The 14,685-nt window shown below is 29.9% G+C and overlaps 2 protein-coding genes across 8 annotated transcripts; both read left to right on the plus strand.

The window, feature by feature from the left end:
• The first annotated feature begins 225 nt into the window (after positions 1–225).
• Cdk12 (Cyclin-dependent kinase 12) lies at positions 226–11,219 on the plus strand. Of its 7 annotated transcripts, none has more exons than XM_072000209.1 (12): positions 226–537; positions 1,486–2,809; positions 2,884–4,007; positions 4,104–4,531; positions 4,594–4,790; positions 4,858–5,062; positions 5,141–5,409; positions 5,609–5,782; positions 9,519–9,906; positions 10,036–10,156; positions 10,221–10,403; positions 10,504–11,219. In XM_072000209.1, exons 2-12 carry the CDS (start codon positions 1,494–1,496, stop codon positions 10,509–10,511), a joined length of 4,413 nt encoding a protein of 1,470 aa, XP_071856310.1. In that variant the 5' UTR covers positions 226–537; positions 1,486–1,493; the 3' UTR covers positions 10,512–11,219. The 7 variants fall into 7 exon arrangements, 6 of the variants coding, with proteins under 6 accessions (XP_071856310.1, XP_071856309.1, XP_071856307.1 ...); XM_072000208.1 differs by having other exon boundaries at positions 10,569–11,219; XM_072000206.1 differs by having other exon boundaries at positions 10,221–11,219.
• On the plus strand, positions 10,483–14,613 carry LOC139985638 (uncharacterized). The gene is made up of 7 exons (XM_072000214.1): positions 10,483–10,625; positions 11,471–11,937; positions 12,310–12,424; positions 12,513–13,550; positions 13,617–13,710; positions 13,945–14,047; positions 14,130–14,613. Exons 2-7 carry the CDS (start codon positions 11,826–11,828, stop codon positions 14,177–14,179), a joined length of 1,512 nt encoding a protein of 503 aa, XP_071856315.1. The 5' UTR covers positions 10,483–10,625; positions 11,471–11,825; the 3' UTR covers positions 14,180–14,613.
• The last annotated feature ends 72 nt before the right edge of the window (positions 14,614–14,685 follow it).

Raw genomic sequence — 14,685 nt, forward strand, 5'->3', positions numbered from 1 at the left:
ATGTGAAGATATGTTATTAATATGTTTCGTTCTATATTTATAATTCTTGTATTTGTCTCTATTCTCTCTAGTTTGATAATGATATTTATATTTATATACACACATAACAAATAGATTTATTCCAACCAATTGCATTGAGTATAATAATATTCAAGATTATTCCGCAATTCTGTATACTTCTTACCTAGCCGCAAGAGTGCAGCACTTATCGCTTGTTACGTCAGACAATAATGACGTGCTAATGGTTAATGGCTTCTACTTACTTGAGCTACCTTTATGAGAAAGCCAAATACAATCCAAAGAAAATTCATGAGACATGATGCATCGGCTAGTAAAACTATAAAAATATGATTGCCTGAACACTTAATTGTTACGATAGCTATTAATTTTTATCAAATTTTACTCGTGGCCTACGAAATATGTGTTAAAACTGTTTACTGAGCAACGAACGTAACCATTATATTCATCGCTACGTTGGATCAGCTCGATGCAAAGAAACTCAACATTCAGCGTGTTATTACAAGATTTATATTGCACGTGAGTACTTGTACGAGACATCGATTTATAGTTCCATTAAAAACATTGACTAACTTTCTTTTGTGAAAAGTGGGCAACTCCCTTGCCACCCAGTCGTTAACAATGGCGGCTATGTTAGTTCGGCCGAAAAATTCTTTTCTGTAAAATATTCTTTAAACCGACAAGTCATAAGTTTGTACTCGATAGATTTTTATTTTTACCTTGGAAATAGAGCAGTTTGTTAAAAATTACCGTTTTCCACTATACATATCGAAAAATCGTGTCGTTCGAAAATACTGTTACGTCGACTAATCTATATATGTGAGAATGTATGTACATGCCGTCATACATATGTGTATTATTGTCCATGTGTGTATAATGTCCATGATGATGTGTTGAAAGTATTAAGGAAAGCTGAAATATAATACATATAATAATGTTCAAACCTTTTGGTTATATCCATGAAGGTTAAATTAAATGTAAAAAATTCATTTGTTTTGTTTCTTCAATATTTTTGTGATATTTTTGTAAGTGAAATCTAATATATATAAAACGTGTATTTCTGAAATTATGTATTTATCTTTATAAGAAGGAATATCTAAATAAGCTAATGATTTGTATAAATATTACATATTTTGTATGCTTTTATTATGCATACAGATTAACAAGTTAACTGCTGAGTGAATTCTATATGTGTTATCTATAGTACTAAAGCTCTGTCACTTATTTGAATACGATTCATTGTTATATTTGGTTATGATACATACCTTATTAAAAAAAATAAATAAAATTGTTTCAACGTTCATAGTTTCAACGTTCATACTTTCAAAGTTATGTATATGATTGCTAATTTTGATACTTCTATTAATTTTGCCATTGTTATTTACATACACAATAACATCCAGTGTGTTAATAAAGCAAATAAAGTACTACAGATTACTTTTATATATTAATATTATTGTATTTCAGTAGGTGACATGCCTAGCAGTCGTGATATTGAAAGAGCTGAACGTAATGGAAGATTTCGAGCACGTAGAAGAGATAGTACCAGCAGTGATATAAATCGACATAGTTTTGAAGCACCTGATAAGAAGCATAGAAGGCATGGGAAAAATAAAAGTTCTGGGAAAAAGAAAAAGAAGAGATCGAGAGATAAGTCCATAGAGAATGTTCCAACTGTAGCTTCTTCCATTGTTAAACCTTTGGTTGAATACTCAGATGTGAGTAGCGAAGACTTGTCTGAACCAGAAGCTGGGGAAATTCAGTCAGAAGATAGTAGAGGTAATAGCTATACAGATGGAGAAGTACCTGAAACAGTTTTACAAAGACGTTATTATGGAGGGAGTCCAGTACGTGCACTTGGAGCATCTCCTATTAGTCTTTCGCCATCTCCACCAGTTCAACATAGACATGTTAATAGACATTATTCGCCAAATGAACAACAACCATCTGCAATGCATGGTGGAACACCTGAATATGAAGAAGAGTCTAGACGATATGCAAGAAGAAAAGAGAAAAAACACAAACGAGAAAAGAAGAAGAAGAGAAGTCTTAGTCCTTCATCCAGTACTGGGAAAAAGAAAAAACGAAAGTCTAAAAGGCATTCTCATAGTCTGAGTCCACACCGCATTGCAGATGAAATTATCATAAGCCCCGATCATGAAAAACCAATTGGAAATTGGTCAGAATCACCGCCTTTACCGTTAAAAGATAGTACCTCACCGATATCACCTGCTACACCACAAGAACAAAGGTGTTTAAGTGATGTAGAACTTGAAATAACAAGGCAACCTCGAAATGTAACTCCTCCATCACTTCCTCCAAGACCAACAGAATCTCCCCATACCCCTTTATTACCTCCGAGAACGACGACGCCAGAGAATAGCAAAGCAAGTTTATCAACAATGAAACATACTCCTGAAAGACAAAAGCATAGTCCTAGTATCCATACGCGACGTAGTAGCATTAGTCCAGGGCCCACTATTAGCTCGAGTCGTAGGAGACCTCATAGTCCATCGCCACCATCAAGACGAAGGGACCATAGCCCAACGAGAAGAAGAGATTTTAGTCCAAGTCCAATGGTGCATAGACTTAGGCACAGTCCTAGTCCTTCAACAAGGCGAAGAGAATTTAGCCCAAGTCCTGTAAGTCACCGACGTAGAGATCCTGTTAATTCTCCACCTTCGAGTAAACGTAGACGGCGAGAAGAATCCGAAAGACGACATAGACATCATGAAAAAGACAGAAGAGATAAAAGGAAGTCGAGGTCAACTAGAAGTCCTACTGGAAGCAGGTACTATATATTACACGATATAACAATTCTAAATCATTTGTTTTGCTATTGAAAATAATATTTCTTTTTTCTAGGTTACATTTACCTCTTTCTCGTTCACGATCACGAAGTCCTGGACGATGGCGAAAATTACAATCACGATCTAGATCGCGTTCACGGAGAAGAAGTCGTACTCCAAAAAAATCTCGTTCTCCTAGCAAGTCACATAAATCAGCAAGAAAACACAAATCAAAGAGTCCACGTCCTTCGAGGATACCTTCTCCTTCTCCTCATAGATCCAGAGCAAGAAGCCCCTCAAGTATCACAGCAAGAAATCTCCGAGTACAAGCAAAGATTAGCGAAACTAGTTTATTTGCTGAACTCGTGAAAGATAGAAACATGAGGGAATTAGCATACAAGAAATTACAAGCAGCTAAGGAGAAGGCTGTTACTCAAGATGAAGTTCAAATTATAGAAGGAACTGATGAAAAAGATAGTAGTAGTGTATCTTCTGAGAACAAAGCATCCACAGACAATAAGGATAAGTACGTGAATCATAAAGACCAATTGAAGATAACAAATGAAAGTATGAAGCCTGTTGACCTTGTGGATATTCCTGTTCCAATATCGGATGACAATGGAATAGCGGGAAAGACGCCACCATTGCCAATTACACAAACTGTTAATGCATCAAATGTAATACCTGCAACTAATCAGCATATGTTTGTATATACTTCACCTACAACTACCACTAGTGTCTGTCCAGTGACTGTTACAAATAGTCCAAGTTTCCCAGCTGTTACAAATCTACAAGCACCACCATTGCCACAATCTGAGTCTGCAAATGCAACAGGTTTAGTGTCTATGTCAGTGCCTATTCCTGTACCAGTACCTGTTCTCCCTAATTTATCTGTTCCACCGCCTCCTATACCTATACCAGTTCCAGCACCAAATACGGCTATGTCTAAATTTAATCCTCCTAACAATTTAGTTCCTCTTAAGTCGGTAGATCCTCCTAAGCCTCCTATCGTAGCATTCAAAACTAAAAGTTTATCACGGTTACCATTACCACCTGGAATTAATCAAAATGATTTGGAGAGTATAGACTCACCACCGAGTCGATCTCCAAGTCCGCCTAGTAAGGCACAAATGAAATTCCCAGCTTCAACTACAAAACCACCACAAAAAAAGAGTATTAAAGACTTACCTATGCCACCGGGTAAGTTTGTGATATAATAACATATATAATTTTGACGTCATTAAAATATCTTTTTTATTATCTATTTCATTATCTATATAATTACTTGATGTGTAGTTGTTCCTGGATCAGAAGATTTAAGTGGAGAAGATGATCCAAATGCAACGCCTCCTCGTACAAAAGTTGAACGTGTACCACCAAAACCGAAATTAAAAAGACCAAAAATTTTGAAACGTAGAAGTTCTAGAAATTGTCATATGCCTATGTCGGCTTCGAGTGGTAAGGATTGGGGAGAACGCTCTGTTGACGTATTTGAAGTCATAGCTCAAATAGGAGAGGGTACTTATGGACAAGTTTATAAAGCTCAAGACAAACGAGCTGGTGTGCTTGTTGCATTGAAAAAAGTTCGTTTGGAAAATGAAAAAGAAGGATTTCCCATTACGGCAGTACGAGAAATTAAAATCTTACGACAACTCAATCACAAAAATATCGTGAATTTGAGGGAAATAGTTACGGACAAACAAGACGCGTTAGATTTTAGAAAGGTATTACATATATTAAAATATATAATATAGTGAGGATAGTATTGCATATTACAATATTACAGGACAAAGGTTCATTCTATCTCGTATTTGAATACATGGATCATGACTTGATGGGTCTTTTGGAGTCTGGAATGGTCGATTTCAATGAAATGAATAATGCAAGCATCATGAAACAGTTATTAGACGGATTAAATTACTGCCACAGTAAAAACTTTTTACATAGAGATATCAAGTGTTCCAATATACTGATGAATAACAAGTACGCAAAATGTACTATTAGTGAAAAAATTGTTTATTTCTACAATTTAACTGTATAATTTTTATAGAGGAGAAGTTAAATTAGCTGATTTTGGACTTGCAAGACTTTATAATGCTGAAGATAGGCAGCGGCCCTATACGAACAAAGTGATAACTTTGTGGTATAGGCCACCTGAATTATTACTGGGCGAAGAACGTTATGGCCCTGCAATAGATGTGTGGAGTTGTGGCTGTATTTTAGGAGAATTATTTTCTAAGAAACCGCTATTTCAAGTAAGGAAATGATAATGAACTATATTTCTGTTAAAGAAAGGAATTGAATAAAAGATGATTATTTTTATCTTTTGTAAGGCAAATGTAGAAATGATGCAGTTGGAGATGATTTCCAGAGTCTGTGGTACACCGACTCCTGCCGTTTGGCCTTCTGTGATAAAACTGCCATTATGGCATACATTGAAACCAAAAAAATCACATAGAAGACGTTTACGAGAAGATTTTTCATTCATGCCAGCACCAGCACTGGATCTTTTAGATAAAATGCTGGAATTAGATCCAGAAAAGCGAATAACGGCTGCTGATGCACTTAAAAGTGCATGGCTGAAAAATGTTCAACCTGAGCAGTATGTTTTCCTCTTGTATTTGAATATGCATACATAAAAAATATTATTTAAGTTTATCATGTAGTTAGGAATAGTAGCAACAGTATTTATGTAGGAATATAATTGAACAAATATTGGAATACTTTTTTTATAGTTTTTTTGTACATAGACTTTAATTATTGCCCATTCATAAGACCTGTATCTTTTACATAAAAATTAGGATGCCAGCACCTCAGCTTCCTACTTGGCAAGACTGTCATGAGCTCTGGAGTAAAAAACGAAGACGTCAGCAGCGTGAGCAACAAGAAAGCTCTGCTGGAAAGATGCCTCTTCTCCCTCTTCCAAATAAAGGAGGTCCCCATAAGGCTATGGAAGATCTGTCTGATGTCGGGGGGTGAGTAGCTGTAGAGAGACATATTCGCACAAACTCGGACGCGACATCCAGTACTGACCAGATACTAATTGCTTACACACGTAGATGGCTGTGTATTGCAGTTGTGCTTGGCATTTATTTTCTTAGCAAAATGCGTTGTTAGAGATCTTATTTAAAGAATGAAAACATAACTGTTGTAGTATCTTATTTTCATCGTCCGTTTGCATGTGACTTTCAATAATGGATAAAATAAGTTATTTTTAGTTTGATTCACAGTCGTTCAAACACGACGATGGCTATAGTGCAGAACAATGGAATATAGACACGAAAATGTACAGCAACGTTCTCTTTTCATGGGTTTACTACAAAGATTATGTTCTCTAATACTTTTCAAATACATGAAAATATTTCGAACGCATGTATTTAGAAGAAATACAAAATTTATAGCGATATGTTTTTTCACAACAAAATATATCATAATATAAAATAATATTTAAATACTCCTTAATAACTGCAAGAAATAATATCATAATATTATATATTAGTATCTTTCTTTCAAAGTAATATCAAATATTATTTGATTTGGAGGATCAGCATTTATATAAAAGGAAAATACGTATTCCTCTTACAATGTGTTTGTGATTCAATTTAATTGCCTTTAAAATTAATTATATGAGCTTTAAAATTATGAGATATCTTTTATGTTTAATAATATTAAGATGATCAATAAGTAGCTAAATGTGTACATATTTGCTAATCTATGTTTATGTTAACATAGATATGCATACATTATGACATGTTTGTGTAAATGAAAATGCACATATGTACGATTTTATATCACAGCTAATATATGCATTTACATAAGTGAATGTATATGCATATAATATTCATGATTGTATCAATAATATATATCTCTAAAAGTTGAATTTTAAAATGGTTATATAAGAAAGAAAAGAAATATATAGTAAGTATATAATTGTAAATAAAAAAAGAAATTTCGTATGTTAATTTTCATATTAAACTATTAAATTGAAATGTCTACAAGCGCATGAAACGATACATGAAATGAATGAGCATAAACTACAAGAAAATACACGATCTTTATAATATTTAAAGTCTTGGAGTGTAAATAGGTCAAATGGATACTAAGAAGAACCTGATGGAAGATTGAAGACAGTGGAATACAAGGAGCCAAGACTAAAGTGTGAATGTATTACGCGAAATATTAACATCACGGCCATCAACATCGACATTTCATTTTATTTACGTTAATTCAGTTTATTTGAACATTCACATCTATAGATCAGGCATATTTTAATTGATCATATTTTCGCAATTGTGTGTTATAGTTTGTTATTCTGTATTGTAGATAATTATCGTAAGTTTCAATATACGAATGGCAGTATTGAATATTTGTTAAATATTTTCATGTTTTTGCATGTATTTTGTATCAAAGCCATTCTTATAATGAAGTACGGGATATGGACAAACCTAATGTATTATCTTCGCAATGTAAAATAATATTGAATTTCTGTAATATAAAATATTTACAAAATGTCCATAGGCATTTGCCTAACATTTTTATGGACAATGAATTTCCAATGTTATTAAAATATTTTATCGTTTAATTTGTTTAGTCCCTTTCAATGTTTCTATATTTTTATTTGTAAACTAAGTAACCACACACACATATAATCCTTTGATAAAGTCATATCTGACGATGAACACTGGGACCTTGGGAATGAATGATAATACCAGTGTACATGATTATGTACCCTTTCAAAATGACATGCAAAGTACATGTTATTTTTCTACTTATTCCACAATAAGTTTGTACGGATGTTTAATACATTTATTATCTCAATGCAGAATGTATCAAAATAAATAAGATATTGATATTATAAAAATATATTGATATTATAAAATTATAATTTCACGCGTAGGTAAAATAAAATAAAAATTTTATTTCTGTGTAAACACCAAACAGCATTATATGATAATAAGATGATTCAAAAATTCAAGCAGTTTATTATCACAAATAAAGAATATTTTATTATGACCTTTGTCGTGAAGGTAAATAAATAAGATTATGGATGATTAATAATATGTGCTACTTCAAAATATTATCAAAAAAAAATGTTGCTTTGTGATGAATCATTTTAATAAATTTGATGAACTTGAATAAAAACGGAAAACAGAATGAATCAATATAACAATATAAATCGATGTGTAAAATCATTATTTTGTAAAAACGACAATAAAGTAAATATATTTTCCATTTTAGCTACTTTGTTTAACATAAAGTATGAATGATTTGGTAGTTTTAATTCATATTGATTTTAAACAAAATTGTATACAAAGTATAATATAATGATTTCTAAGCATTGCAAGTTATGTAGCACATATTACAAAATTTATTATTAAAATTTATCAATTGTATGATCAAATTCAATTTTCCAATCTTTACTATTTTTATTGTATTTGTATATATAATTATTATGTAACTGATAAAATATAAAAATATTATATATATTATATCAGGAAAAATACGTGTGTACAGAAAATATTATACATTACAATTATATATAAATATATAAATACTAATTATTTTACTGTAGAATATTATATAAATAGCATACTTTTGGTTATGTACACATATTATCTCTACCTTACATATATATCATAATAATACTATATATAGTAGACATACATTAAATTAATTATTATTTATTTTACATTGTTAACGATAAATTATATTGTGGAATTCGTAGGAGACAACATAATACTTGAAATATAAAGTAACAAATAATTATAAGTGAATACAAATTGGCAAGATATCTAATAAGAAAAACAATTATGTTTCAGGAAATAATGTTATTGTGGCAGAATGATAAAGGGCAAATTTTATAGCACTTATAAGAATATAAATAGGTAATAAATATTCCAAATCCGTATAATATATGTTTATACCCAGGGTGTCCAGTTTAATAATTCACACGAGACTTGGTTTTGCGTATCATATAACAAATTGGGCTTTATGACTAAAATAATAAAAGCTTGATCGTTTCGTGCAAAAAGGTTGAGGATGCAATGAATTGAACAATCACATTATGATCTTAATATTTATGATCCTTTATAAAATTGTTGTGTCATATCTCTTCACTTATGCAGATATAAGTGATAAGTATGCAATAAATTGTGAAAAATAAAATTTACAGAATACAAATAAAGTTTGATATGCTGTGCCTATTAAATTGCATGTATATCCATAAAAAAGTATTGATTTGTTAGTCTTGCTTGTTCGATATGCACGTTTATAAAACGTATTATCTTTTGCATGATTTCTATTAATTATGAAACAAATATTACTATTGGGTATCCATGTGTTATTGTCCGTCTTAATAATATTTATAAGAATTTTATTTCATATTGTTTTATTAGCATTATTTTATAAATATTATTAATATATATTATTCATTTCAAGAAATATTACATTTTAATATGGTATAAATCATTATAGAGGTCATTTTACAGAATTATATATAACACACTAAAAGTTTATATTTATTATTAAATATATTCACTAATTACTTTATATATATAAATATATGTAAATATATATATATATATATATTTATATATTTATATATGTTTTATATTCAATAAATTTGTTTTAACATAACATTTTGTCATGTTCAATAAAACACTTGATTTTTACTTTTATAGTTTTTATGATATGCTTTTGACTTGATTTCAGGTCTTCCAAACGTTTAAAAATGGAAGCAGGTTACAATTCTCATCCAAATCGACTTGATACGGAATCTTTCTATGGGGGAGATAATTTGTTCAACCAAAGCAGACCTTACATGGTCTCATCGCCATCATATTATTACACAAGTCCTCCACCTGTTACACCACGGCCCAAGGGAGATGTTAACAGACCTTATATGATCTCATCACCATCGTATTTTTATGTTAGTCCACCATCAATTATACCACGGCCCAAAGGAGATACTACCTCTCATATGCCAGAAATATACACAGAAGATAATCTTGTTCGAAAATTAAGTGCTCTCACAAATGTATTAAATCAGGGAAAACCAATTCGTGTTGAAGATCTCATGTCACTTCGATCAGATAATGAGGTACATATACTTGGATTTTTGTTTCAAATACTTCATTTTTATAACTTCATATAATCATTAATTCTGTAATATGATATTATTATATTGTTATAATATTTAATAGCATAACTATTATAATTTAAATTACAGAGTGACCCAAAAGTAGTACAATTACTAGGAGAATTGCACGCTGAACTACGACTTGCTGCAAATTCAAGATCAAGTGGACTAATAGAATCTCACCTTCCTGTACTAAATCCACTACCTTTAGGTAAGTTCTGCTTATTTTTTCTTATATTTATGATGTATTATTGTTTTATATTTTATTTTTGCAGATACAAATGCAGCACAGTCAGGAAATTTTGATGCACATGCAGTTTATGCTGGCGATGATGCAATGAGTTCTGGAAGGTGGTCGCAGGTGGCTACAGCTGGTGTTCGCAGTGCATTATTAGCGCTAATGTCGCGCTATGGTTTGGAAACTTGCAATCCTTCCCCTGTTATCACCCGACCCCCAGGTAAACCAACATCCAACCTAACACAAAACCTTTCCCTACCCTCGACTTCCTCTCAGTCAGCATTCAGCTCATAATGATTTGTATATATAACTCTTTACAGCGTTCTAAACTATGTTCTGTATAAAGTTGGAAAAGGTCTAAATTGCTATTTTTTAAATTAACTAGGCATGGAAGTACAACTGCATCCAAGTTGTTTATAGACTCTACTATCTGTTCATAACTGTAAGTGCACATTCGGTGTATAATTGTATATAATTGATGTATTATTAATACGTGACCAGTTACTTAATATAGTACTTGTATCTTTAATAATAACAACATGCTCTTTATAGTGCACACTTATGCGACATATGAAATAAGAGCTTCAAAGTATTAATGTTTATCATCTTAGTTTATCACATTAAGTTTCGTTTTCATATTGGAAATATTTAATACTTATGTATATATATATACATGGAAACACAGGTATAGTGTATGTACATCTAAAAGGTTCAAACAAAACGTTTGATAGATCAATATAGATACTTTTATCTTTTTCAAAACAAGAATTTGTTTTTAAAGTATTTAGCGTTCATTACATATAGCTTTATGTTAGGTGATATGTTTTGTTATACCGAATGAAATTGTTGAAAACGAATTAAAAAATGAGGGTTGAAGGTATTTGAAAGAAAACTAAAATTGGATACATTTTAAATGTTTATTTGTTGCATAAACTTTTTTTTTATATACGATGTCAAATTCTTATTTATTATGGAAATATTTACGGGATGTAATGTACATAATAATATCGAGACATAATAAAGAGATAAAAGTACACGAATATAGTAGGCTTTTTTTAGGACAGAAGAACGAAATTAATTCAACTACATAAATTCGTATTTATAAATTAAGTATATCATAAATAAATAATTTTTGTTTGGTTAGATACTTACAAAGTTATGTCAAGTATTTCTATTTTTTTTTCTTATTTACAAGAAATAATAAAATTGAAGTTTTCGGCGTTCTTTTTCAATATAATAAAAAACAGGATAAAAGAAAAATTAACGCAAGTTTCACGAACGTTTCAGATTGAAGTGATTCCAAGAGAAACACGTATACTACGAAAGTGAGGTTAGGACGTGTGCTTCTATACCGGCAAGCTGTATACAATATATATGTGACGATATCATGGCGATTTGTGCTGCAGTTTAAAAAGAAACTGGCGACACACTAGATTATTCAGTGAAGTGATCAGCAGTATGGAGTATGGGAATGCATAATAAATTGTTTATTTTGTTGAGTTTGTTCGATTCTATGCACAGTGTGATAATAATATAATATAATAAAAAAGACACAATGAATTAATTAACAACAAGTGAAAAAAAGGGACAGGGTATTAAGTTGTTTTAAAAAGAGAATTACCTAACCTCATTCATTTTACTGATGGCTTTGTCAGATGTTTTACAATTCGATTGTTCCATAGAAAATGAGATTGCGCAAAATGCTTTGAAGAATTTTACTGGAATGCTAGGAAAAGCATTCGAACAATATAAAAGTAAGTATATTTCTATCATATATATTTTTCTTATATTAACAAATGGAGTTTCTTCGTTTATATTTCTTTCAGTTATTTATTTAACTTACAACAACAAAGCTTGCTTATTTTAATTACAAGGAAATTACGCTTACGATCAAAAAATTATTCTTTATAGTTTCTGTATGCAATTTTATAATAATATATATTACTTAATTTTTTATTTATGTGCAAATTAAAAAAATTAAATCTTTTAAAAATAAAACATTCATAATGAAAATAATAATGTACTCTCATTGTATATGTACATTGCTTTATATCATGAATGCAATTTTAAGCAAATAATTTGTAGTTAAATTTATATATTTACACAACAGTCTCTTATATTTACAGAGTTATGGAATGAATACTTAAAACTGCGAGAATATTGTGGAAACATTACGAACATTTCTGACTTTAAGATTCCGTGTGAATTGTTTGAATCAGGCATTTTTAGTAATAAAGATGTGTAAGTTTTAATTCTGTTGCACACTTATAATTTATAATGTTGTATTAATAAGATTACATTATACATTCTTTAATGTTTTATATTTCAGTATTATACCTGCTAATAACCAAGTATTAAAAAATACAGAAATATTTCCACACGAAGATATTAATTGTGATAATAATTTTAGAAACTGTGATTATATTTCAAATGTAGATAATGCTGTTTTAATTGATACATCTGTTAAGTGCCAAATACAGGAAGATAAATTATTAAAGAGCCCAATACTTGTAAGGAAACATTCTAGATTTAAGAAGACTAATGTTATAAATAATCGGGTTAATCTAAAAAGTCTTAAGCAAAATGAAATGAATTTGTGCCTACCAATAAAAACAGATATTTCTAGTTTAACAAACCTAAAAAGTGATCTTGTACAGAATCCATTATCTCAAGACTCAAAAGAAAATGAATGTTCAGTTATCGAAAATAGCAATGATGAGATTAATACATCGATTAATACAACTATTACCAAAATGTCAAAAAAATTGGGAGTTAGTAAATTATATAATGTAGATACTACATTACCGAAGAATGGCAAAAATCATAGGCTTGTACTTCTCGAAGATGAGCAATCAACTGATATTGCAACTCAAAAGAAGCATAACAGATCAGATTTTTTAATAGCACATGTATCACCTAGAAAAGGTATAAGAGAACAGTTTAAAAATCATAATCATTCTATAGAAGAGGACGTAATTCAAAATAGTCCAAATAAACGTATAAAGTTAAGTTCAAAAATGAGAAGTTTGAAATTAAAAAAGAAGACTCCAAAGAAAGAGATTAATCAACACAATCTGGATCGTCATTTGGTACCTCTACAAAAATCTGTACAAGAAAATCGAACACATTTAATTACAGAGCCGAAAATATTTGATTTTTATAATGAAAACGTTAACGGTAATGATAAGACACAAAAAATTTTTAATTCAGCAAAAGAAGAAACAGATTCCAATTCCTCAAGTGATGAAACGTTCTGTACTTTAGGGGAGTCATTGCAAAAACAGTCTCCTTCTAATACAAATAAATTGAAAGAAAATATACCTAAAACTAAATCTGTAAGAAGGACTCTTATGAATAGTTTTGATATGTAAGTATTGTTTACATAAATGCAAAACATTTTGTAAAATATATCAAATTTAATATATTTTTTAAGGTTACCTGCAAAAGAATATATATTTGATAAATCACCAAAGAAAAAGTCTGAAAGAGCACAGATGAATGGTGTTAGTTGTTGGCAATGTAAACAGGTAATATATAAGTTTAATTTATAACTTATAAAAAAGTAATATAAATAATTAATTGAAATAATGTTAAATGTAATTTGTTTCTTCTTAATGCTGCAGAGGTTGAACTGTAAATCAATACTATATCAATCCTTTATACATAAAATAATATGTATGTTTATAAATGTTTATATGTATATATGTATATATGTATATGGTATGATTTGAATAATTTCACTGAGAAAACTTTTCTTTTAGTACTACACTAGTCTTGGGCTTTCTGAGAAAGAAATAAGAATGAGACAAAATAAATGTTCCCGACACAGAACTAAATATAATGAAAGGAATGAAACACCTGAAGGTAATGTAATATATCTTTTTATATTCTTAGAAGAACAGAATGATATATGTACTTAAATTCTGTGTATGCTCATATATTTCAGATTTTTGGAATCCTCTATTTCCTGATACTACTTTTGATTCTAGTTACTAAAATTGAATTACAGCTTGATAATATGGATTTATTTATTTATATATACATATATTTGTGTCATTATTATCTTATATATAATTATTTATTTTATTAGTTTGTAAACTTTAAAATAATACATAGGAATAAAATAAAAGTACAAATTGTATAAACATTTTTAAATGTATAAAACTTATGGTTTAAGAAAAGAAAAATAGATTTGAACAATAAGAACACGCTGTATATTATGATTTGAACATAGACTGATTTATTATATTATAACACATATAGTATTACATCTTTTGAGTGTATGTGTAACATACACACGCGCACACATAGTATAGATTTATATATTATTTCATTCTATATAGACTCATCCCTTCGCATAAAAATATAGAATCTTTTATATGAATCTGTGCTAAAGGAGACTAATAAAACATATCTGTTGGTCAAGCAAACTTTCATGTTGAGTTCACAATATATCACTTGTATTAATCCAACATAAAGTATAAGCTGTTATAATTAGGATT

Source organism: Bombus fervidus, chromosome 3, assembly GCF_041682495.2.
Source record: "Bombus fervidus isolate BK054 chromosome 3, iyBomFerv1, whole genome shotgun sequence".
Lineage (NCBI taxonomy): Eukaryota > Metazoa > Arthropoda > Insecta > Hymenoptera > Apidae > Bombus > Bombus fervidus.

Excerpts from the sequence above, each read along its gene's own strand:
- Cdk12 (XM_072000206.1), top strand. The coding sequence starts at position 1,494 with ATGCCTAGCAGTCGTGATATTGAAAGAGCTGAACGTAATGGAAGATTT. Across the intron at positions 4,008-4,103 it reads AGACTTACCTATGCCACCGG|TTGTTCCTGGATCAGAAGAT; the intron begins GTAAGTTTGTGA and ends CTTGATGTGTAG. Across the intron at positions 4,532-4,593 it reads ACGCGTTAGATTTTAGAAAG|GACAAAGGTTCATTCTATCT; the intron begins GTATTACATATA and ends ACAATATTACAG.
- LOC139985638 (XM_072000214.1), top strand. The coding sequence starts at position 11,826 with ATGGCTTTGTCAGATGTTTTACAATTCGATTGTTCCATAGAAAATGAG. Across the intron at positions 11,938-12,309 it reads AGCATTCGAACAATATAAAA|AGTTATGGAATGAATACTTA; the intron begins GTAAGTATATTT and ends TTATATTTACAG. Across the intron at positions 13,551-13,616 it reads CTTATGAATAGTTTTGATAT|GTTACCTGCAAAAGAATATA; the intron begins GTAAGTATTGTT and ends ATATTTTTTAAG.